A 25,851-nucleotide genomic window follows, 5' to 3' on the forward strand; every position below is an offset into this window, starting at 1 on the left:
GGTTAACGGTTTTCAAAAATCCAATAACAACTAACCGGTTAACGGTTTTTAATAATTGCTTTAAAAAATGGTTAGCGGTTCTAAATTTTCACCCCAGAAATGCTGAGTAATTATAAAAGTCTATTTTGTGTCATTTGAAAAATAATGCGACTTATAAAATTATAATTTGATTAAAATTAAAAAGTGATCTAAAACAAACCCAATAATAATTTTTAAAATTACAATATTTTTGAAAGAACACAAAAAATTTATAGCATTAATGGAAGAATGCTATATAACATACTCTCATTTCACTACTATTACATTATGCCAACGTAACATTGTCAATTTACTGAAAAAAAAAAAGAAAAAGAAAAAGAAAAAAAGCCAACCATGAATTAGCGGCGTCAGTACAGTAGGATAGTAGTGAGACGATTTAGACTTTCTATTTGACCTTTTTTTTTTTTTTAACCCCACAAAAAATTTGTTCATGCCCAAAACAAAAACCGGTGGGCAAAAGTCCCCTGTGAGTAAAGAACACCAGTACAGTATATCCAATAAAAAAACCAAACTAATTAATTTTACAGTATTATCTTTTTATTCTCTTAAAGCATTAAACTTTTCGCACCGACCCCATTGAAGTAAGGGGAAAAAATAGAAAAGAAAGCAGAGTCGAAGCCGCTTGTAGTTTTCCCCAAGAGAACGAAAACCAAAAGCGCTGCGAGAGAGAGAGAGAGATGTCAGTGGCCGGACCAGGGCAGCTGAACGTGGAGGAATACCCATCTTGGGGTTCACGAAGCGTCGACTGCTTCGAGAAGTTGGAGCAGATCGGCGAAGGCACTTATGGGTCAGTCCTCTCCCACACATAATTATCTTCTTATTCGTTTATTTACTTCTGTTTCTCTACTTTGGGAGAAAATCTTTTGCCTTCGTGTTTTTCTAGTTGGGTTCGTGGCTAGCGCGAAAGTTTTTTTTTTTTTTGGGCTTTTTTCCGTTATTTGCAATCGTTGTATTCGCTGATCTCTCTCTCTCTCTCTCTCTTGGGTGAGGTAGTTTTAGATTTTTGATTGGTGCTTTAGCGGTTATTGGGTTGTGAAAAGTTGTGTGTTTTTTTTCCCCTGCTTCTTCGTCTTCGGTTCTGTTGGTGTTTAATGACATATCTGGGTTTTGAATTGAGATGCTGTATGTATCAGAAACTAAATATGGGTGGCTGATTTTTTGGGGTTTATCATATTGTTTGAGAGTAGTGATATAGGGGTCCTAATAGACGTCGGAGGTGGCTTTTAAAATCACCAATTCAATTATGACCATCCCTGATTTTAAAAGCCACCACTCTGATTTTAAAAGCCACATCACGTTTGGGAAGACGACTCTAGGAAGATTCTAGTACTCCTTATATCACTACTCATTGTTTGAAGCAATCCTTATTGAGAAAAAAGATGTGGGTTTGGCTTTTTTATGAAGAAGAATTTGTTGTTGTCGTTTTTTGTTGTTGTTGTTGCTGTTTGTTTTCGCTGTTTCTTTTTTTTCTATCGATTCTTGGGACAGGATGAGAGAAAGGAAAGGAAAAGAAAAAATGCTTGAAATTCTACTCCTTTGCTTCTATCATTCTGTTTCTTTTCTTTTAGCCAAAGTAGCTTCCTTTTTGAATGTACTGAGGTTCTATTTGTTTCATTCGTTTGATTATAGATTTTTCATTTTCTAGTGATTCAATGAGGTTTGAACTATTGATATGGTGCTTGTGCTATGTATCTCTCTTATATTCTCCTTCTAGATTATCCTTAATGAATGTAACTAGAAGTTTTTGTCAAGACCTTTGCTTCCTTTCGTATTTTTTCAAGTATATAATGACGATAAACACTGTCTAGGCAAGGAAAACTTGTGTGACTTTGTGTTTCCGTGGTTTACAGAATGCAAAGGTTATAAGAAGGTAAAAGTTTAGTATATAGAAAGTAATTTAGATGGTGTCATGTGTTTGAAGCACAGCAATGACCATTCTGGCAACAATTGATTACGTTACTTTAAGTTTGAGATTCTCTTTGGTTGTAAGCTGAAGAAGACATGAATAGAGTTAGAAACAATATATTACGATCACATATTTTTTATGTGAAGGGATTGACGATAAGTAAGAGCATTCACGTCCGGCTCAGTAAATTTACTCTCTATTTTAGCCACCAACTTTTTCAAAGCACCTATATCCGGCTCAACATTTTAGATATCCACTTTCACTTTTCCATTTAAATATTATTTTTCAAGAATTTCTTTAGTCTTTCTTTATTCATTCCTTAAAAAAGGAAAGCAAAAACAAGATTTGGTCAGTGAACAATGCTCACCAAATTTGGTGAGCTGGATGCTGTGTATTTTAGACCAATTTTAGCATTTTGGGTAGCTGGGTTCGAGTGCTCTTTAGTAGCTGTGATGAGATACCATGAGTTGTATATTTCTGCTCATAAGAATTGAAGCATTTATGTAATTTACTGTAAAATGCAACAGGGTCTATCTTTTATGTAAGGCTATTATATAAGTTTCGCATCTTTTTAAGTTTTTAGATTGTCTCTACGCACTAGTGGATGCCATTTCTTAAGCCTTATATGGATTTTGCTGAACTATAAATCAATTCAGTTATTTAGTTTGTCTGCTGGCTGATTTTTTTTTTTTTTTTTTTTTTTTGCAGTCAAGTTTATATGGCTAGAGAAATCAGAACTGGAGAAATTGTTGCCTTGAAGAAGATACGCATGGACAATGAAAAAGAAGGGGTAATTCTTTTTTCATTGTTCTTATTTATGGCAGATTAACCCAACAAAGATTGAGAAAGCAGTTGTTACCAAACAACATATGGGTGTGTGCGCACTGATGCATATAAATTTACTTTTCTTTCAAATAATTTGTTTGGCGTGTTTGCTTTATTTATGCAGTTTCCTATAACAGCTATTCGGGAAATTAAAATTCTGAAGAAGCTTCATCATGAAAATGTTATTAAGCTGAAAGAGATTGTGACATCTCCAGGTACTTTAGTTTTCCTAGATTTGAAGACTTCCATCTTCTATAGATGGTTAACAACAATATTGAATTATTTTGCTCATACGTTCTGTATTTTGTTATTGTGTGTAAGGTCCCGAGACAGATGAGCAAGGAAATCAAGGTGAGAGCTGTTGTATGCTTTCAAGATTAGTTGGTTCCATGAGTTATTTTTGGTTGCTTGTTATCCCAGTTGTTTCCCTATGGTTGTACATGTGGTTTTAAAGTGTCCCTGGTACCTAAATTCATGAGTTATATGTTTTTGGGAACTACAGATGGTAATAAGTTTAAGGGAGGCATCTACATGGTTTTTGAGTACATGGACCATGACTTGACTGGCCTTGCTGATCGTCCTGGGCTGAGATTTACAGTTCCCCAGATCAAGGTATTGTACGTTTTAAAATTGTAGGGGTGTTTTTATGTTTTGTGATCAAACATCAATGCCTAACAATTTACTGATATATATTATTTTTAAAATACAGTGTTATATGAAGCAGTTATTGACTGGGCTTCATTACTGTCATGTTAATCAAGTGCTTCATCGGGACATCAAAGGTGATTCTTCATGTGTTATTATTTAAGAGATAAGGTTTTATTGGAATTTGTTCTTAATGTTTCGTGATTGGGTTTAAGTTTGAGTAATTCCTTTCTTGCAGGTTCTAATCTTTTGATAGATAATGAGGGAAATTTGAAGCTAGCAGACTTTGGTCTTGCACGATCATTTTCTACTGACCACACTGGGAATCTTACAAATCGTGTTATTACTTTGTGGTACAGGTAAATTTTTCTTCACTTGGTGCATGATAGATTATATTTTAATCACTGGCTGTGATTCTCCCTGCACCATGCCTTTGATCTTTCAAGAATATCCCCATTTCCATTGAGTTGATTCAGATTGGCATGATTTGGGCAGGCCACCAGAGTTGCTGCTAGGAGCCACGAAGTATGGCCCGGCTGTTGACATGTGGTCTGTTGGTTGCATCTTTGCTGAGCTTTTGAATGGGAAACCAATCTTACCTGGGAAAAATGAGGTCAAATATGTTCACTGTTTTTTTTTAGTGTGATAACTACTACGAGAATGATGTGCATAAGCAGGTTCCTTCTGGTTTTGTATGTGGTGGTGGTGTAAAATGGTAGTGAATGCCACAACCTGCCTTTTCATAATTTGTTTTCAATTGGAATTTAGTTTAATTTTCTTTTTTCTTGATTAGTATGTTCTTGCCAGGAATCTAGTTTTAAACCATGATTAGTGCGTCAAGGTAAAAAACCAGAATGTTTTGTCAAAAATACATAATCTGAAAATTATGTTTTTTCAGTTCTTGGCAAGGTTTATGTGAGAGCCAGTGTGCAACAGTGATGCAAGGAGGTTGGGGTGTGTGTGTGTGCATGAGAGAGAGAGAGAGAGAGAGGTGTATATGATTAGGAGATGGAATTGTTTACTTTGTTCTTCAATCAGATGTACTCCATTGGATTGAGACAAGATGGTGTATACAAGCTTTATTGGATCCTCTCCAAGAGAGAGCAGTTTGTGGTTAGCTTGTTCTATAATGTCTTAATTCCCCAAGATAGCACCCATTTCTCTTGGTGGTGTATTTGGCAAAGTAAGACCCCTTTGATGAGAGTGGTTTTCTTCACTTGGTCGGTCACTTTAGGTAAGATCCTCACTTTGGATAATCTAAGGATGTGGCATATTATTGTGGTTGATTGTTGCTCTTTGTGTAAGAAGAGTAGGGCTTGTTGGAGAGGGAAGTTTGGTAGCCCTCAAAGTGAAGCTTTTTGGAAGATGATTTTGCTATGCGTGAAGTGATGTGTTTGGAGAGAAATAAATGACCAAAACTTTTATGACAAAGAAAGGACGGTGGCAGAGTTAAAAAACTTCTTTAACTTCCTTTTTCGTTGAATGGCCGTCAATGATTGTTTCCATGTATTTTTTTTAAATCTTTTTTGTTAGGCTTTTCCGTTGTTTATGTCGTGTGTACTTGGGTGTGCCCTTTGCTTTGAATGAAATTGGATTATTTACTTAAAAAAAAAAGTTTCGAAGCTATATGAACTTCTTTGCCTATGAAGTATCTAGGTCTTCCGTTGGGAGCCTTTTTTAAGAACAAATCTATTTGGGATGGCATATGGCATTATAGAGAAGGTAGGGTGCTGTTTGGCTAGTTAGAAGAAGAGGATGTACTTGCCAAAGGGTGTGAGGATTACCTTGATTAAGAGCACTATATCTAATCTGCCTACTCTCTTTATGTCTCTTTTTCCACTCTCTACTGGTATAGCCAATCACATAGAGAAGTTACGATGGGACTTCTTGTGGGGTGGTGTTGGTGAGCTGTTCAAATTTTACTTGGTAAAGTGGCTGGCCTAAGGTTCCCTTTTCCTGTGTATTGCATAGGAAAAAAAGTTGGTTGAAGGTTTGTTCTTTGATTTTTTTTTTTGGTGGGGGGGTGGTCCGAAATTTACTTATGTTCAACCAGGCTCTATTAGGGAAGTGGCTAACGATATGTGCATGAAACAAATGCTATGTGGAGGGTGGTAGGGGATCTTAAATATGGGTGGTGTTCTAATGATGTCCATGGGTCGTATGAGGTGGATATATGGAAAAAATCAGGAGGGGCTCGGTGAGAGCTCCAAGAATATATTTTGACATGACATGGTGTGTGGGGATCAAACCCTTATGGTAGTTTTTTCTAGAGCTATTTAGAATTTCTCAATTTAATGACACTTTTGTGGCTGTTCATTTGGAATTTTCTAGTGACTCTCATAAGTGGAACGTTAATTTTTATCCTAGCGGCCCATGATTGGGAGGTGAATTTCTTTCTTCTTTAGTCTGTTGGACTTCTTAACATTGAGATGGGGGTGAAGACAAACTTTGTTGGGTTCCTTCTAAGAGAGGGTTGTTTGATGTCAAATTATTCTACAATGTCCTAATTCTCTACGATAGTACTCCTTTCCCTTGGAGGAATATTTGGCGGAATAACGTTCATTCAAGAGTGGCATTTTTTGCTTGGATGGCAATGTTGGGGAAGATCCTCACTATAGAAAACCTAAGGAAGCAACATACTATGATGGTAAATTGGTGTTGATTTGTAAGAAGAGGGGGGTATTCGTTGACCATCTCTTACTCCACTGTGAGATTGCTTGTACTTAATGGAATACTATTTTCAGCCTCTTTGGGTTAGATTGGGTTGTGCGTAGATGAGTGGTAGACCTCTTCTCTTGTTGGAGAGGGCAGTTTGGCAGTTTTCATTGTGCAGCAGTGTGGAAATGGTTCGACCCTGCTTAATGCGGTGTATTTGGAGAAAAATCAATTATTGTAGTTTTTAAGACCGTGAGAGGATGGTGGTGGAATTAAAGGCGTCCTTTCTCGATGCCTACCATTGGACGAATACCACTGATTACTTTCATTTTTCTAGCTTTCATGATTTTTCAGATATTTTTTTTTCTTCTGGTTAGGCGTTTCTCTTGTATTCTTCATATGTATTTAGGTTGTTTAATGAATTCCTTTTACTTATCAAAAAAATAAGATTAGCTTTGCCTTTGTGGTGTCTAGTGTCAATATTTTTTTGCACAGCTGGTCCAAGCCTAGACAAAGGGTAAGGGTTACATTATGTGAGAAGCTAAGTACTCAATTTTCAGTTGACAATGAGTCGGTTTTAACTAAAGCATGAAATTGTTGGTTTTGAAACTGGAGAATGGTGAAGTCTTGAAAATTTTGAGAAACCTGGCGGAAATCATTTACCTTAGATGATATTAAATGATTATGCATACCATTGCACATCTCTATCAAAATATCTGAATGATGATAACTTTGATCTGAAGTAAACGTCTTTTGATGTTAGATATTGAAGATAATCTCTTCACTTCTATTGTAGCCTGAGCAATTGAACAAGATATTTGAGCTTTGTGGATCGCCTGATGAGATCAACTGGCCTGGTTGTTCTAAGATGCCTTGGTATAATAATTTCAAGCCATCAAGGCCCATGAAGAGACGTATAAGAGAGGTTTTTAGACAGTAAGTAAACAAAGATATATTATTTTCATAATCATGGAAAAGAATGGACAGCTACAATATACTAGAGTACTTGTTTACTAAGTCTAATTTTTGTAATTTACTTGATTTGCAGTTTTGACCGCCATGCTCTAGATTTGCTGGACAGCATGTTAACTCTTAATCCAGAAAAGGTACCAACGAACATCAAGATTTGTTTCTTTCCTGATTATAACAGATCTTGCCTCATTATGGTTACCAATTAGGTTTTTACTATGTAGTATTCAATTTTCAATATAGTTGTTGTCATTTGCTTCAAATTCTCATTTTCTTTTTTATTGCTAATCTCTTGTTTATGTAGAGAATATCTGCCCAGGATGCACTGGTTGCAGAGTATTTCTGGAATGATCCTTTACCTTGCGATCCCAAGAGGTATGGATTCCCGGCTTTAAATTTCTGTACCCCTCATAGGAGTTAAAAGGTTAATTTGCACATTTCATTTAAATAAGAAAAATGAAGGTAACATTCTTGTCCCCAAAGGTATACCCATTTGTGGTGTGCCACCTTTTGCAAACAACTTCCGGTTATCTTTTCTCGTGCTTACATAGACATGTCCCTTTCTGCTTGAACTCCCTTTTAAAATTTGCATATTCTAATTGATTTCTGCTTTATCAAACACATTTAGGGTGTCTTCTTAGTTTCATAATATGTTGAAACCATGCTTTGATTGGATCATGTAGCCTGCCCAAGTATGAATCATCACACGAGTTCCAGACAAAGAAAAAAAGGCAGCAGCAACGACAAAATGAAGAAACAGCAAAGAGGCAGAAACTGCAGCACCCGCAGCAGCATACGCGTCTGCCTCCCATTCAACATAGTGGGCAATCTCATCCTTCTCATTGGCATGGGCCTAGTCATCCTGTCAACAATACGCAGCCTCCAGTGTCTGCCGGACCTAGTCATCACCAATACGGAAGGCCTCGCGGTCCTCCCGGAGGTCCAAATAGGTATCCTCCAAGTGCAAACCAGAGTGGGGGGTATAACCAAAATCGTGGGACCCAAGTTGGAACCTACAATAGTGGGCCATATCCAGCACAAGGGCGGGGTGGACCACCATATGCTGGGAGCAGTATGCCTGCTCCGGGTCAAAGAGGAGCTGCTAGTGGTTATGGAGTTGGCCCCCCAAATTACTCCCAAAGTGGTCAGTTTGGCGGCTCTGCTGGTGGTAGAGCTCCGAACCCTTTGGGCGGGAATCGAAATCAACAATATGGTTGGCAGCAATGATAAATTGAGAACCAATACTTTGGTTGAATAATTACGATGTGGAAGAGAGACACAAATGAAATGGGAGTGAATATGGCATCGGCTTATAATTGTAATTTGGAATTATGCAAATCAGACCTTGGAGACGGGTTTCTACACGTTTCGGTCATTATTTCCCAAGCTTAAATACTGTATATACTTTTTTCTAGGGAGCTTTTTCTATGCCCTTGTTTCATTTTGGCATGAAGAAGTTGTAATGCCCGTGTAAGAAGTAGAAAATCAAATTTGTATGACTTATAATTTCTATCAATGGGTGTTTCATCATGATTCATGTTGCATCTATTTACGCCATAACAAATCTTTATTTTAATTATTTAATATTATTCATTCTTAATTTCTTTCTCTTTTTTTCCTCAATATTTTCTTATTTTGGGTGCTACGTATATGACACTTACTGGGAATGTTTAGCTCTAGAGATGACCTAAAGTCACTTTCGCTTTCATGTAGCAGTTGCAGCTGGTGTCTGTGTTGTCATTTTCACTTTTTCTACTGTCTTTTATAGAAGGAAAAAATGTTTGGTCTATGAGGTTTCATTTAAAATTTATCAAATCACTTCCTAAGGTTTGCACCGTTATTATGACTCATTCTGTACATAATGAGTGACACGTGACCATTAGACCATTTTATGTCCAATAAAAAATAAACATGCGACCAGATGATCTAGTCAACTAACTTACATTAGACACACTTAACCTGTTAACTTACGTGTCACTTTTTTTAAGTTACAGTTGACATGACGCATCCAATGTGATGTGTATGTCTAAAGTAAGCTTGTTTATTGGATTGTTTGGACACGTGTTTACTTTTTATTAAAAATGACATGGTGGCCACATGTCACTCATCACCGTTAAAAAGTTAACAGAAATGATATCGAGAGTCAATTGATAACGGCATGTGAATCTTTTGATGAAATTTGATGAATTATAAACCTTAAAAGAGTGATTTGATAAATTTGATGAATTATAAACCTTAAAAGAGTGATTTGATAAAAGATGAAACCTCACAAGCCACCATTTTTCCTTTCATAAAATATAAGAGAAATGAAATTCTTTCTAAGAATATAGAAGAAATCAATTACAAATCTAGAATTGATACGCTATCCTTCTCTCTTTTCACAGGTGAAAGTGATTCTTAGAAGTTTTGATCCGGTTATTCCTGGTTGATGATAAGCTTTGAAGCCTATAACTTGGTTAACATAATAGGTGATGAGGTTCTAATGTCTCCCCCACAAGTATGTAAATTTTCAGTAGTTATTTAATCCAATTTAGTTGTCCTTATCCAATAAAATGTGACAAAAAAAAAAGAAAAGATAAATTTTAATCTATATGATAAATAAATAAATAAATAAAAAATGAATAAAAGTATGTATTTGATAACACAGAAATTCAGAGTTGTATTTATAATGTCAATAGAAATGACAAACCACCTCGCCATTACATAAATTTTGAAAAGTAAAATCAAAATTTGAAATAAAGATAATCTCCAAATGAACAACGGAGGGTAAAATTATGGTTTAACAGATCACTGACACGTTCACCAACATTATTTTCTTTACTCCTTTATAAATCAGTTTTTTCAGTTGTTCTACTTGTAGGTTTCAAAAGTAACATGTAAATTTTAAAAGAAATATACTTGAGCAGAAGCACAACTGAAAACATCAACTGCTCCATTTAATCAAGTATATTCCATCCCCACCCCCCAAAAAAAAATCCCAAAAAAAAATCCCCAAAAAAGATATATTTCCTTATTAAAAAAAGAAAAAAGAAAAAAAAAAGAAAAAAAAAAAAGAAAAGAAAAGAGAAGAAAAAAGAAACCAGAAAATCCAACTACCACAAGCGCACTCCAATGGACTTGAGCAGGCTCTCTATGTGGACTCTACTTTGAGAACTATCTTCATGAACTCATACACAAAATAACTTATGGCAGCTGATGGTAAAACCTGAAAATAAAAGACAAATGTAAAATCATGTTAGAACTTGAAAGGATAAATCGAGGTCATCATGTACGATGGAATCGAACATTATCATGTTATGCAAACACAGAGAATTAAAGTCAGATACATAATTTTCTCATACACAAAGCGGAAAAAAAGGAAAATAATGAAGGTCTATATGTAATGGGCATAAAGAGATAAATTGCATTGACCTCTCATGGTTATGATATTGGAGGACATTTCCAGTTCCGGGTAAGGTAGGTGGTAAGGATTTCTAATTCAAAGGTAGGTAGTAGATAACGGTTTTAAAATCTAGGGCAGTTGGCCACAGTGGTCTTTATGGAGGCAGGGATCACAGTTTTTTATTATTCCAGAGAAAATACAAATTTCATAACCCTGATGATGTTCAAGTGTCTGACTAAAGTGATAGAGAGGAGTGAAAGGAGAGAACAAGGGCGTAGATGATTGTAATAGAAAAATATTTTCAGACAAGTCTTTCACTTTCACCTCTGGGAAAGAAAAATTGAAAAGCAGGTAGGAAGGGGATCATAAAATTCTCGCCATCTTAAACTTCATCTTTCAATAGCTCGTATTACTGGCAGGCCTATTGCCAGTTGTGTGTCATGTACCGATTGCTAATGTGTATAACAAGGACCAAGAAATTAAAACCCGTGCATCTACTTTGACTTTATGGTCTACTAAAGCATTTATCGACCAAGTTATCATTTCAAGGACATCCACAGTTACTCAACAAACCAGAAACCTTTAAGCAATAAAAAGTTTACCAAAGATCTGAACTGTACCTGCAATAAGCTGGGAATTAATCCTGCATAGAGAGCAGGAACACCTCCTTTCTCAATTATCTTGATGCAAGTTGCCAGTGCACTTAACCTTGTTTCCCGCACTTGCATTTGGAGCTGTCTCCTCACAACTTCAAATGGATAAGTAGCAGCTTCAGCACAAGCACCAGCAATCGCCCCATACAATAATGTTCTGCCCGGACCCAACTCAAGCTGTTCCAAAGCATTCAGTTCCTCACCTTCTTGTTTCATGTTTTGGATTCTTCTTCTCCCTTCTGGGGAATGCAGATATGCTGATTTCAACATATCATAAACACCATAGAACACCGCACCTGAAGGGGCCATGCTTATGATGGAGGGTACTAAGCCCTTGTAAAGAGAAAAGAATCCTTCTGTTTGGATCATGTGGCGGAAAGTACCGATAACACCACCCAAGGCTTCACCACCAGGTGCTACCATCTTTGTCCTGATCTGAAATATTTCAAATTTTCGGATGTAATGCATGGATTATTTCTTTCCAAAAGGAATTCGTATACAGCATTATTATGATAAATTGGCTAAAGTTAAAACCTACATGTCTATAATTTCTGGTATAGCTAACTATAACATTATCCAAAATTCTTACAAAGGCACTCACACGTCCCATTGCGTAAAATATCATTCTATCAACTTTTACAAAATGTCTGCACTTTGAACATATGCAGGATAACAGACTTGATTTCATTTCAACAGAATTTTGCCTTTTGAATTGGGCCCATTTTAGCTGTAACAAATCTAGAACCTAAGATCCCAATATTAAAACATGAAACTTTATCGTGTATGACAGCATTCAATAACAAAATTGATTATATTCATCCAAAATAAGGTCCTCCATTGAAATCCTATAATTATTGCTAGACTCGATGAATATGGAATGAAAACAAAATTGGATGTCCAAATAAATTACAAGGTTTTGCTACAAATGGTCATACTATATCCAACTTGACCAATATTCGTGAGAGCACAAGTAACATAAGTTAATGTACCCCAGTCATAGGCTACGGTTATTCCCCTGGCAAGCAAGAGTACTCCACTAAGAATAGAGAAGGGAGCTGCAGTGTTCCCTCTAGCCCCCTCCAGCTCCTTCTTTTCAATTACATAATCGGTTTGTTTCATATCAAGTCCTATGGACAAAAGCGGAAGGGTCTTGAAGCGGAACAGTAATGAGATATTGATAAAAGGTGGAGGGCCCTGCTTGAACTTTTAGCCCTATGTTACAATACAGTATCCAATAAACTGCGTTAGACAGAAACATATTTATGGTACTTCTAATTCTTGCCCTAGGTTAAGTAACCTCACACTTCAGTCGAACGAACACTCGTGATGACAGAACAACAAAGGTGCAAAAAGTCCAGGACTCCATCTTGGGATAAGAGAGCAGTAAAGGCATAACATAGGGTTTCGGATTGGTGGTGGATTACATATCTTTTTTTGTAGGATAGAAGGGGGAGGGGGATATGTTAGTCCTGTCTAACCTACATGAATTCTCATCATAGAAACATATAAACACTTCACCAAAAGAGATATCTCAAAACTGCATATAAGTTTTCAATGTTAAATAAGTGTAAAAGTTTCAAACTTTCACCAGGCAAAAAGAAAGCTCACAACAAAAAGTCCACTGGTAAAAGAAGAAGTGTTTAGCTGTCACATACAGTGTCCATCGGTATGCAGAGCATGGTAGCAGTGATTCCAGATGCAGCACCAGCAATGAACCTCTCAAAATTCGTAGTTTCCTCGTTCCCAGTCAATTTCATCAGTTGATTTCTGTAAGTATCATATGCATAGAAATTGATAGCCTTAAAGGGCGCCGTACGAAGAATATTGACAAAATTTCCTTTCCAAAAACCTTTCAGCCCTTGAGTGGCTGCAATTGTCTTGATGAGATCAAAAAGGTTCTTCTGCTCACCACGAACTATATATTCTAGCTTTAATCTTTCAAGTGGGGCAACAAAGGTTCTGATTCAGCATCATACATGTAGACAAAATTTAAATCAACACAATTGTTATCCATAAGCAAATTAAAAAAAAAAAAAAACACACACACACACATCTACTGGACACCAAAAGTTTTATGGTGTATTTATTGAGTAATGTAATGTGATGTGGTTTTTAAAATCACCCATAGATCAAAATTTAATAATGGTCATCTTAAATTCAACGATAATTTTAAAAGCTATGTCACATTTGGGAGGACCCTAGTCCTCCTTATAGCATTGCTTGTATTTATTAGCTAAACATAATATTGAAGGTTCCAATTTATTATCTTTCCTTTAAAAAAAAAAAATCTCAGCAAACCACATCTTTTTTCTCTACAAGAAGAATATGAGTTAAATCTCATGTTGAGTGAATGGATTGTTAAGGCATCGTACAGTTGCTAAGTCCACATTGGTTATATACTAAGTGGAACTGGAATTCATCTATTTTTGGGTATAATGCAGTTGTGACGGGCACTTCTTTGGGTAGTGAGAAAATTAATCCAAGTTTACAGCCTAACAACAGAAACTAAAGTAGGATACAATCTTCAGTTAGAGAAGAGCACACACAGAAAGAATTCATATACCAACAAGCTTTTATGTAAATTCCTGTTCACTAGTGTAATAGACCACCACAAGCTCACAACCAAACACTAGTAGCCATTTCAAAAATAAAACTTGAAAAAAAAAAGAAAAAAAAGAAAAAGTAAACCTTGAGACCATAGCAGAAACAGCTCCAGCCCAGAGATGCTTGGTCACGTTCATAGCATATGGTCCCCTAGTCTTGACCGTCCGTACCTTCTCTTCCTCCTTATACACCACCGCCTCCTCCACCGCTTCCTCCTCTTCCTCCATACTCTTATTCTCGTTTTGCCCCAGCACTTCCCCAGATTCCCGAACGTACCCATTGTCCCCATGATCGTCTCGCTTTATCGACAAGCTCACCGACAAAAACTCTCCGCCGACTCTCTTCCCTCGCCGTGGAGCCTCAAGTCTAAGGCTCCAAGAACCCAAACCCGAACCCGAAAAACTACCCGGCGAGATCAGCCTGACAAACGAAGCGGGAACATTGTGGTGGTCGAGGAACAAGCCTCCGAGGAGGGGCAACGAATCGGACGGATCGGGTTCGATCAGGCGGGTGAACCAGCGGTCGGGGCCGTGCATTGCGAAGCAGTGAGAGTGGTGGTGTGAGAGAGGGAGGCTTCGGGGGGTGAGTGGGTTGGTGGAAATGGGGTTTGGATTTCAACAACATTTAGAGTATTAAAGGGGCGGTTGATGAAGAAAAAGTCGGAATAGGAATGGGAATAGTTATGGGAATAGCAGGAGGAGCTTGAAGAGCACGAGGGAATGGAATGAGATTTGGGGAAGGAGAGCGACAGCAGGAATTGGAACTATACTGATGGTGATTGGCTTCCATCGCCGCACGCTCACATCGGGTTTTTCGTCGTCTTCGATTTGGTGGCTGACCGTCAATGCTTCGGCCTTGCGCGTCACAGTTTTCCTTCGAGTTTACTATTTATCTTTCGCGTAGTAACGTAGTAATGCTGAGTAAACGCTTATTCATCCGCACCGAACCGTCACCAACCGATTCTTGACTTTCGACAGTCAGTAAACATAATAAAAACATAATAAAAATAAATTTTTACTTGACACTATTTTAAAAAGTGTGCATTTAGTCCTCAAGAAGTAGCTCAATCAGTTGGGACCACACTTAATAAAGTGAAGGTCATTAGTTCGAATCCCCCTCCCCCTCTTATGCGGACATATCAAAAAAAAAAAAAATGTACATTTAAAAGTACGAGAATATGAGTCTTTATAGCATTTCTTTTTTACCATTATCTCATAATACTTTAGGTTTTCAAGTTCCAACCAACTTTTAATCGGTCTTTACTTACAAAAATTTAAAAATTGGTTGAGACACTTGATGTAGAACGTAACATTATTTTGCCTTTTATATAAGTGAAATATGTATGTATATATCAATATTTAAGAAATAATATTATACACTATATTTTTATCTCATAGAGCAAGAAGGCGGTAAGACCCTCGGCCGCCATTGAATATGTGAGGAGAGAGGTCCACCGCCACCGGTCCATCCTACTTAATAGTCACTGCTGGCAGCCGGCAGGTCATTTTCTCTCTTTCTCTTCCTTTGCCCAAGGTTCGGTCTCTCCTGGGCTTACGGCCCACAAAGTGGTTTAAAATTTAAATGACGACCCTCTAAGCCAATTTTAGATGGGATACGCATGGGCATGATAGTAGTAAGCCCAGCCCAGATGGGCCACTGAATTTTATGCTTAATAATATTAATATTAATATTATCAAATTTACGTGACAATATTAAGGGAAAAATGTAAAATTAGTTACTGTGGTTTACCTGATTTACAATTAATTCCCTGTGATATCAAAATGAATTCAAAGGTCCCTAAGGTATGTCAAAAAAATAATTTAGTCCCTACAATCAAATTTTGTTCACTGACTTAACAGATTATGATAACATGAAACGTTAGAGCCGATAAAATTGTGATACTTGTCATATTTAAGTCATTGTCACACTGACAGAATTTGTTAAATTAGTGGACAAAATTTGACTGTAGGAACTAAATTATTATTATTATTTTTTTGCATATTTCGAGAACCTTTGAGTTCATGTTGATACCACAAGGAGTTAATTGTAAATCAAAATAAATAAATAAATAAAAAGAAAAAAGAAGAAAAGAGAATTCCCAGATAGAGGCTGTTGGCAATTTATCAAGCTCAAACTTTGATTTAAAAGGAGGCTTAGAGTGAACTGGCTTTATATTTAAATTTTTTATTAATTTTTTTTTTCAAATTTATCTTCTAATCTGCCGCCATTGCCACTGTCTGTAATTATTCTACAATATTAATGTGACAATTTCAATTCATTCTTGATTTTTTTTTTTAACAAAAATTAATCCTATAATTAGTTGGCACTGTCACATTAACATTACGAGATAGTTGTAGGATAAAAATATAGTTTATAGTATTACTCAATTTATTTTCCCCTCTTACACTCCTTACCATTGTCCACTCCTCTTTCCAATTCAAAGAGAAAACACTTATCTGTTTTTAAAATTAAAAACAAAACAATCTTCTTAAAACCTTCAACAAATAATTTAAAATACAAAATATTTTTTAAATGAGTAATGTTACACTTATAACTCTTTTGCAACATGCTAACACGTGTCGACATGTGATTACTGATTAGAACCATGTCAACCACTTAAAAAAATTATCACCTTCCAATAACATATGGACACAAGTTAACAAGTGGTCAAATAGTTGTAACAGCAACAAATTGCAAAGAACATTTGATACGTATTCTAATTACACTTTTATCCTTTTGTATTTATAATGTTAAAAAGCTAAGCATTCATGTAGGAGACGAGGGGCAGAGATGTTAATCGAACCTCCTCCCCCTTGCGGTTCTGCATCTATATATGTTTTTGTCTGAACGCTGCGTTTCTGCAACTTGTTCGTGGAATATATTCCCTTCCTACGGTCACTTTTGGCTTTATATTCTCATTGGCAAATTGGCAATCTTATCTTTGCATGGCATACAGTAGCCAGAGATTCAAAAGGAACCAAAAGAAGATAAGAAAGAAAATATCACCTTTAAGGCTTAACGATAAGAAGAATTCATAACAAAAGCTTATAGAATGAGCTCAGCATTTAGCCCTTGATTAATCAGAGAGGATATTTCATTGATTCTCTCTTGGTTCTTGTTCAAACTCTTTCGCATACTTCTATTCTTGAATTGCTTGCTCTGTTCTTCATCCTCATAACATAACTTGCTCTGATTCTCCTCATCTTGGAAGAACTTGACACATTTTAAAAAATACATATATTCTAAAAAAAATTTGCCAATTTAATAGATTTGGTTTGAATAATTTTCTTTAATCCATTTCTTTTAAAATACTTTACCCTTTCTAATGGAAATAGGTGTACCATATAATAATGTCTATTGGAAGTAAGCATTATGTGGTTATTAGATGGACCCACCTCCGATTTGACCTTAATCCAGATTCATTGCCTACGAAACCTACAAGCCGACATGACATCATCTATGTTAGGCCAACAGAGCTTGAGCTAGTTTGGGGTCGGCCAAACTTAACTCGAGTAAGTCGGCATGATCGGATTCATTATGAATGAGCATGTGTAGGGAGCATAAAGAGAATTACATCCACAATGTCTTGGCTCTTGTCACTTTGATTACTGACATTTTGCTGAAGCCAAAATATGCTGAAAACATGAGCTAAGGGAGTGGGGCCATATAATCAAATTTTGTTAACCCCATAACTCTCCCTCAATCGACTAAGAGAGAAACATTCTATAAAATGGAAAGAGGTAGATCAAGGTGATGTACGCTAATTCTTCTCATCAAATACTCTTACTCATTATGCTTACTTTTCTTCTCAAAGCTAATCATGACTCACTTAAACATCATAATGACTCCGTCTTGCATCATTTGCTGTTCACTTCTCAACGCCATTCATCGAACTCAAGCATTGGAGGGACTCCTCGCTGAACCACCAACATATCACTTTAACCTTTCTCTTTACTTCATCTCATTGGCATTATTTGTACAGAGCTCCACATGCGATTAGAGTGAGAAAGCATATACATATTTTTGTACAATTTTAATACATCCCTTTTTCTGACCGTTAAAGTAATGATTAAATGATTAATTTTTTTTTTTTTTTTATAAACTTAAGTTTTTAGGATAACTGGTGATTTAATATGATATCAAAGCTAAGAGTCTTGCGATCGAACTTTGACTCCGTCAAATCACTAAATTTAAATTAAATATTACATGTGTTATATCACACCTATTAAAATAAAGTTTAAACCAATTATTAATTTTTTATAAGATTCATAGTTTAATTTGTCAATAGTATAATGACTTGTGTCCGATTCGTATAGGGCAATCGAAAGCCAACATTTTACAATACGACCAAAAGGTCGGTCTATATTTGTTTTGGTCGTCCCACGAGGTAGTCACCGTCACAGGCGACGAAGAGATGGGTCTGGAGGCTCTGAACAGAAAACGCCCCGTGACTCTCCCTTTGATTGACTTTTGTCTCGTTGTCTGTTGTATCGAGCCTCGTTTTCTCGCTTTAAGCGTCACATGCAGCCTATTGCCCTATTCCCAAAATCGAGACAAATCTCGTAACGTACCATAATATCACCCAAGATTCGCCCTTTTCCCCAATTTGCCCTTCGCATTTTACACAATCTCCCATCCAGCCATCTGCATTTGACTTCTCACAGACTCACGGGCTCTACTATTTGCATTTCTTTTGAGCATTTTCATTTTGGTTAATCGGGTATTAATAAAAAAAAAAAAAAAAAAAAAGTGTCCAAGATTTGAACCACTCCTCTACATCTTTAATTTATTTTTTTTAGTGTTTATCTAGCAGATTTATAATCAAAATCCTCTAGAATTTTTAAAGTGTCATTTAATATAGATTTTCTCAAATTTTAACTATTATTTTAAATTAAATTATTAAAAATGTTATCATATTATCATTTATCACTTCTTCTAACTTAATATTTTATTGTAATATTAATATGATAAAATCTAATAATTTAATTTTAAAAAATATACGTGAAGATTTAATATAAAGATTGGAGAGATAAAAGCAAATAGTATAAAATTAATAGTTTGTTTAGGCTTGTGATTTCAAAAATTAATATGATAAAAGCAAATTAATTTTTAAAAAGGCACACCATTACCTGTAATTTAAAAGCACTTATTTTTTTAAAAAAATTTAAACCACAATTTTTTAAAACATAATCTCAAGTATGATATATTTTTGGGTGAAATTCACTTTATCCTCGAAAGTTTTAGGAGTTTTTCAATTTAAACCCCAATGTTTAAAAATTAGTAATGTTTAAAAAAATTTCAATTTAGGGCCCCATTACTAATTTATGTCTAATTGGAGGAAAATTTTTTAAAAAAATGCATCAAGGGTAATTACGAAATTTCATAAATTTTCATTCAATTTGATAGAAATTAGTAACGAAATGTCTGAATTAAAATTTTTGACACATTAAGAAATATATTGCTAATTTTTAAACATTAGAATTTGAATTAAAAAATTCTTGAAATTTCAAGAGTAAAGTGAGTTTAAGCCTATAATTTTAGAAAATTTAGTTTAAAATCGCAAAATGGTTGAAAAATTAAAAACTGGTCATTGAAAGGGAAGCGGAGGGCAATTTGGTCACAGCTACTGGGCAGATAATGGGCATTTTGTCACGTCGTCCATGTCGTAGTCAGGAGCTTCTCTGGCACATCGTGCCGTTTATAAGAATAAAAAGAAAAAGGCTCTCTCTTTCCACGTAACGTTCACCTGCAGGCTGCATCTCTCTGTCTCTGTCCGTCTCTCTCCTCTCTTTCGCTAGCTCCGTCGCTCGATTTAGGCTCTGAAATGATCGCATTCACGGCTACATAGTGTCTCTGCTGCTTTTTCTACGCAATGGCTGCGAATCAGTTCGAAGAGGTAAAGTTTTCCTTCTCTTTTTTAAATGCAAGCTGCTTGTGAGTGAAGATTTCGAACTGTTTCAAGCTTTGGCTCTCTGATTTCAGCTGCATTTGGTGTTTACCTCTCTAATTATGCTTTTCATTTCGAATTCAAGCGGTTGTGTCCCAATCTACGCCGTTTGGTTGCCGAGAAATCGAAGGAAAGGAAAAAGAAAATAAATTAAAATTCAAAGTTTCGAATTTTCATTTGTTTAGCTCCATTTTAAATATAATACGTCACATTCAGGGAAAGAAGAAGAAAATTCTTGTCACGCAGTCCCTCAGCTACCGATGCAATATATTAAAGGATTGTGTGGCTAGACCTAATTTATATTCCTCAACTTTAATATATATTTTTTCAATTTTTTTGTGGGCTTCTCTTGTACTAAGCAGTAAGCACCGAATTTTGTGAATGTTTGTAATTAAAGCTGCTCTTTTTTTATTCTCTTAAATTAAAATCAAGAACTGACCTCGTTTACCTCTCTAATTAGGCTTAGGCTCTAATCCAGTTATTTGAACAAGTAATTTCATTTCTTGGACTTGAAATCAGCATGTTGAACTTTGCAATTTGTGTGTCAAAGGCTTGTGTTTCTACACATTGAACTAATTTTTTTGAACTTGTTGAATTGTGATGCTTGACGCGTGTGTCCTCAATAATTTAGAGAAAAATGTTTAGTTCTCAATTTAAAGTATGTCTGAGTAATGCTTGCTGATTCAGTAGCCCATCTTGTCTTCGTGTGGTGCAGGAATGAGAATTTTGAATTGAACCCCGCTAATGATTGCCTGAAATTTTCTGTTTTTCAATGAGAATTCTGTCAGTTGGATGGGTTTTCCAGATTTCTCTTGGGGTTGTTTACTATTGGTGTGACAGTGGTCTGGTTATTTTGCTGGCTTTGTGGAACAAAACTTGTTCATTTATGCTGTCACATATGTAAAATGAAATTCAATTATATAGTGCTTCCTTTGGACACTGAAATGTACCGCGACTCCTATCTACGCCAGAACATCTTTTACCTGTAATAGGAGGGGATGGCTGCTTAGACTGTTAGTGATATCGTAACTTTCATGTCACAATGGTCGCGTATTGGTTTAATGATTGTGGTGCCATGTATAACTTGTGTATTTAACCAAAAAATATTCCATTTGGTAATCATTTTTCTTAATTGGAGGTGTTTTCATGCTTGATTCTGACATGTACATTTACTTGCAGGGAAAAAAAAATATCCAGGGCATTCTGGACGGAAGTGGCAGTGCACCCGTCAGTTGTCCATGTTTCAAGCTACTAAAGCCCAGTTTTGATGAGGTCAACCAAAACTGTTCTATAGGTAATTGTACTTAATCAGTTTCACGATTATGGACCTTATTTAGGAAAGGATCTTTAACGGTTATCTTGAGAATTTATTGCAGATATTTTGCCAATCCTTCTGGAGGATGCTTCATTTCCAGAAAGATTAAATTGCCCCTCTCACAGTTCACACGTAAGGTCCTCCTTGTTATATTGTGATTTAGTTTTTTTAGAATATATTAAATTAGTGAATTGTTGTTGCTTTGACTGGGAATTCGGTGATTAAAAATAATTCATTCCTACCCAACAAATTGCACCAAAACACATGTTTCTTGATGCATGCTTCTTATAGAAATTTGTACACCCAAAACGGAAAGTTTATATTCAATTTGACATTTCACTCAAATGCCGTAACCAAAAATCTGAGTGTGCATATAATTCATTCACTTCATTGGTTTTATTATTGTGTCATCACTAGGTCATGATTTATAATGGCATGAATAGATACTGTTTTCATCTTGAACCAGAAGTTCTGTTTCCAACCTCAAGAAGTTGGTTAAAGAACACCATGAATGATACTTGTTATTATTATTACCATCTAAGGTTTTTGATGTCAATTAAAGTTGTTGGACATGCGTTTGGATTACGCTTTTAGGAACATGATTAAACAAACATGTACTCTCATTTTATCTATCAAAATAGTAAAAACATGATAACAGGAAACAAGGAAAAGAATCCATGTTTACTTGGCCTTTTTGTGAGGTTCAAACTTCTTGAAGGATGCTTGACCAAGCGGGTATATTTTAGTGAATTTTGAATATCATGTTTGAGCTTGCCCTTTTGCTTTTTGGAGGAGATTATGAGCACTGTGCAATGAGCTTTTTACAAGGAATATGCTGTAGCTAACTTCGATAGATTCATCTTCAGTTATTATCACTTTTGAATTCAAGAGATATCTTTTTGTCATCTTTCTTGTCAAAGAGTTTGTAGACACCAAGTCCCTGAACTTCATTGGTTTTGATCCTTTTGTTCTTACAACTGAATGGTTAATTTAATGTGAAAATGAGCATTTGGAAATGGGTTAAAATATGTGTTTAGATTTTCAAGTTTCCCTTTCTTGCAGGGCCAAGATGTCTACAGCATTTCAGTGCTGTCTGGTGAAGGCAACAGTCCACAATGTGCTTCAGAGTTGGCATTTCTGAGCTTCTTGGAAGTTGCTAATCCATCCAAAAATCAGATGTGCTTGGATGCACAATTGAATTGTCAGAACTGCATTGATTTGAAAACGAAAAGTGTTGATGCGATTCCCCCATGCATTGTCGATATAAATATTGAAAAGGAATATTCAAAAAAACCTGAATCCACTGATGAAGGTGTTGAAAGTTTAAAAGGCGAGGGTGTGCTAACTGTAAGTTTTATCTGCTCATCTTCTTATTCTATGGCCTTTAGATTATCTAAAACAGCATATGTAAAGTAATTGCAAACCACAAATATGATCTGGATAAATTTGATTTTCATTGTCTTGGACAACTACTGTTTTCCTTTCTAACGTTTGTACTTCATGGCTTAAAGCATTTGCAGAGGGTGTTGTGGAGACAGGCAAGCCTTAAAACAGGTGGAAAACTAATGCAACTTTTGACGAACCATGGCACTTCAAGAGGTATGTAAGCATTTATATTACCATTTATTTGCTTGCTTTTTTCTTTGTGATCTTTTACATCCCCATTTTCTCGTAATCTCTGGTGATCCATACATGTTTTAAAAAATACAATATTCTACATTTTTGTAAGAGAAATGATCGGTGTCAATATTTTTCTCATATCATCTTACAAATCAACCATATTTCCCATATTTTTCCCATATTTCTCTCATTTCTCTTTTTGTAATGCATCAAATAATGAAAACCTTTTTGCGTTTTTGGTAAGAAGTAAAGAGAGACATTCCCATAAAAGGTTTCTATGTGGCTACCTATATGTTCTGAAGACATTTAAAACTTCTTCTAGCCAAGTGGATTCAGTATGATTCCTTGGTGACAAGATCAAGCACTAGAGAACTTTATGCTATTTCCCAGCAGAATGACGAGCAGGTAGTGCACAAGCATGAACATACCACACCAAGACACAATTAAAAACTCCCAAGAGATTTGATTGTCCTAAACTTGAATCATAGGCCGTGATCCCTTCTCTTTGTATGGCTAATGAAGTTGAAATCCTTCATAATAATATAGCTTATAAACACTTATTGGGAGCCTTTGCATATACTGAGGCTTTCATAGTTACCCATCTTAAAATTTAGTAAACTTTCTTGCATGCAATATATGCATATTTTATTACTCTCTAATTTCTATTACTTTACCTTGAAGAATTTACTAATTATTTTAATTATTAATATTCATATACTTGAACTTCTTACACACTTTCTCTATCACTTTATGCTTTTAATGGTTTACAACTAGGTACTCAATTTGTTTTTCAACTATCATTTCCATCTAACAGATAAATCAGTGACTGAGAGGGCCCATGATACTCCAAATAATCGATGGAGAAGATATAAACGTTCTGCCTCATTCGATTCAAGGAAGATCTCCTTCGATTCAAGAAAGATCGTTCTCCTATTTTCAATCTTGTAAGCTCCAGATCCACAAGTAATTGAATATTGTTTCAAGTTTATCTCGTAACTCTAGATTTTTTTTTTCTCTACTATGATTGGATTTACTTTATTATTATTATTATTATTTTTTTTAAAAAAAGATTAATGTTAACTTGCTGCTGACATCTTAAAAGAGCCCCACCAGTAATAGAATCTGGGTTTTTGTGAATATGTTTGCATTATTGCTTATGTACTATGGATAGATGGGAGCATTAAATCAATGAGTTGACCAAAGACATGTATTGTGGAACTATAACATGACCATTGAGAGTAGGGACAGTAGTGTCTTCCATTAATATAGGGTTGTAGTAAGCTCTGTTTTGATGTTCGTTCTAACATTTGGTATTGATGTTAACTATGAACTAGATATGTTCCAAAATAATTTTCATGATACATTCTCAGTGTAGAACTCTCGAGACATGCTTAATTATCAAAAAAAAAAAAAAAAGGGATAAAACTCTTGAGAGATGCTTACTTTAGAATTGGGAGGACCAAAACATAATTTGTAGAGTGTAATACTAATGATTAAGTAGGGCACAAACATGCGAATGGATTGGCAATGACATCTGCCACAGGGTAAATTGTAGGGCGAGGGGAGCTCTTCGGGAATTTAAATAAGCAAACCGAGTTGAAACTCCAAGGCAAACCTTTTCTTGCTCTCATTGAGCTTCAAAGAGACTCTGCACTCTAGTTAGCAGGTGCGAAATCAAGTTTTCTGATCCGGTTGCTTGGGGTATGGCTATGTTGGATTTTGATGCCCAAGTGCTTCAGCTTTTAGGGAGAGGGGTACGGGGGTTTCTCTTTCAATCCCCTGTCCCTTTGTTGTCTGAGGGTGGCGCCTGACATTTGTCACCAGATAGACCCTTATTTGCTTTATGAATTCCAACTCCATCTGTTAGATTTGTTTATGGCCCTAGGGGAGCCGTATGAGGTGATAATTTTGTGTACAGAGCTGTAATAGCGATGGAGACAGTGATATTATCACCGAATATGAGCTCAACCAAAATATTATATTTAGGGGTGGAATATGTGGCATTAACCTATAGGTTTTCCGGAGTTAGCAAAGGCTTACCATCTTTTATTATGGATTGACCCATCAAGAAGCAGAATGTTAGAAAGAGACATTGCGTGTATATAATGTGGATGAAAGGTGAAGAAGAATAGGGGCCGAGAAATATGAAAGTTAATGGGAAAAAAAAATCGTGCTGAAGTTTGTAGTAATTGGGATTAGGCTCAGTGAGTTGGGAGCAACTCATCCTTTTTTTTTTCCTTTTTTTTTTTTTTTTTTTTTTTTTTTCATTTTCTGCTTTGCCTAGTTATTGTCATACTGTTTAGAGTTTAGACTATATGAGCACTTAACTAGTCTATTTAACAGTTCAGGATATTTGGTTGATGGACCACTTTTAACTGAGCTTGATGCTTTATTTGAACCACACATCAAGAAGTTACCAGCTACTGTAAATGCTTTCAATAACTTTGTAATTGTATGCCTCCCCTTTGGGTTTTTCTCTTCTGTTTCTTTCTTTATCGACCATTGAAAGTTACCAGCTACTGTAAATGCTTTCAATAACTTTGTAATTGTATGCCTCGCCTTTGGGTTTTTCTCTTCTGTTTCTTTCTTTATCGACCATTGACTCAATCATGTGATTATTTTTTCAGGTCAAGTTTGGGAACATTGGTACTGATATATCTGACGTTGAGAGTGAGGCAGAGCGGTGATGGTTATGTTCATGTCTGATGGTGGTCTTTGCCTTCTCCGCCTTCCATTTTCATGCTTCTACTTGTTTTTATGAAGTTCTGTTGGGAACTACTGTTGAAATTCCCTTCATAATGTTAATACAAACATCTTACCATGTGCCCTCTGTACATAAGTAGTGTCTTCCACATTTCTACTAGATTTTCTGTAATAACTATCATAAGCTTTACTCAATCATCATGTTTGTGCTAGGTATCCACTATCCACTGTGCAATCCTCCTATTGAATTCTGATGCGGAATATTGTGAAAATAATAATGCTACTTTTAATACTTATTTCACATTAGTTTACGTAGCATGTTTTAAGTGATTTTTCATGTCAACCACTTCAAAAAAAAAAAAAAAAAAAAACAAAAGGAAAGACACTTAATTCACGCCATATCAATCAGTGTGAAATGGATGCGAAGAGAAGAGTTACTTGTTTACTCCAGCTAAATGTTTGGATAATGTTCCAATTCCATCTATTGCTTCCAATTTATTTTCAGCTAATTGGAATGCTTTTATGTCTGATTTGATATATAGTGAAAAAGTAATGTTATTTAGTAGGTTTATACAACTATATCATACA

The 25,851-nt window shown here is 35.7% G+C and overlaps 3 protein-coding genes across 4 annotated transcripts; 2 read left to right on the forward strand and 1 right to left on the reverse strand.

Annotated features, from left to right (window-relative positions):
• Positions 1 to 717: 717 nt before the first annotated feature.
• On the forward strand, positions 718 to 8,569 carry LOC132165614 (cyclin-dependent kinase C-1-like; the record flags this gene model as incomplete). Its single annotated transcript, XM_059576248.1, is given in 12 exon segments — positions 718 to 826; positions 2,654 to 2,735; positions 2,895 to 2,985; positions 3,092 to 3,121; positions 3,273 to 3,382; positions 3,480 to 3,552; positions 3,654 to 3,774; positions 3,911 to 4,028; positions 6,867 to 7,006; positions 7,119 to 7,176; positions 7,344 to 7,414; positions 7,723 to 8,569. Coding segments are annotated over 12 exon segments (1,547 nt in total), but the record flags the coding sequence as incomplete, so codon positions are not given.
• Positions 8,570 to 9,706: 1,137 nt separating this feature from the next.
• LOC132165975 (probable mitochondrial adenine nucleotide transporter BTL3) lies at positions 9,707 to 14,546 on the reverse strand. The gene is made up of 4 exons (XM_059576696.1): positions 13,763 to 14,546; positions 12,730 to 13,033; positions 11,042 to 11,509; positions 9,707 to 10,244 (listed from the first exon to the last, which is right to left on the reverse strand). Exons 1-4 carry the CDS (start codon positions 14,212 to 14,214, stop codon positions 10,170 to 10,172), a joined length of 1,299 nt encoding a protein of 432 aa, XP_059432679.1. The 5' UTR covers positions 14,215 to 14,546; the 3' UTR covers positions 9,707 to 10,169.
• Positions 14,547 to 19,399: 4,853 nt separating this feature from the next.
• Positions 19,400 to 25,486, forward strand: LOC132166662 (uncharacterized). Of its 2 annotated transcripts, none has more exons than XM_059577512.1 (7): positions 19,400 to 19,574; positions 20,805 to 20,919; positions 21,002 to 21,072; positions 22,003 to 22,287; positions 22,452 to 22,539; positions 23,375 to 23,504; positions 25,188 to 25,486. In XM_059577512.1, the coding sequence occupies exons 1-7, from the start codon at positions 19,551 to 19,553 to the stop codon at positions 25,264 to 25,266; spliced, it is 792 nt and encodes a 263-aa protein (XP_059433495.1). In that variant the 5' UTR covers positions 19,400 to 19,550; the 3' UTR covers positions 25,267 to 25,486. The 2 variants fall into 2 exon arrangements, with proteins under 2 accessions (XP_059433495.1, XP_059433496.1); XM_059577513.1 differs by having other exon boundaries at positions 22,461 to 22,539.
• Positions 25,487 to 25,851: the final 365 nt, after the last annotated feature.

Source organism: Corylus avellana, chromosome ca11, assembly GCF_901000735.1.
Source record: "Corylus avellana chromosome ca11, CavTom2PMs-1.0".
NCBI classification, from domain to species: domain Eukaryota; kingdom Viridiplantae; phylum Streptophyta; class Magnoliopsida; order Fagales; family Betulaceae; genus Corylus; species Corylus avellana.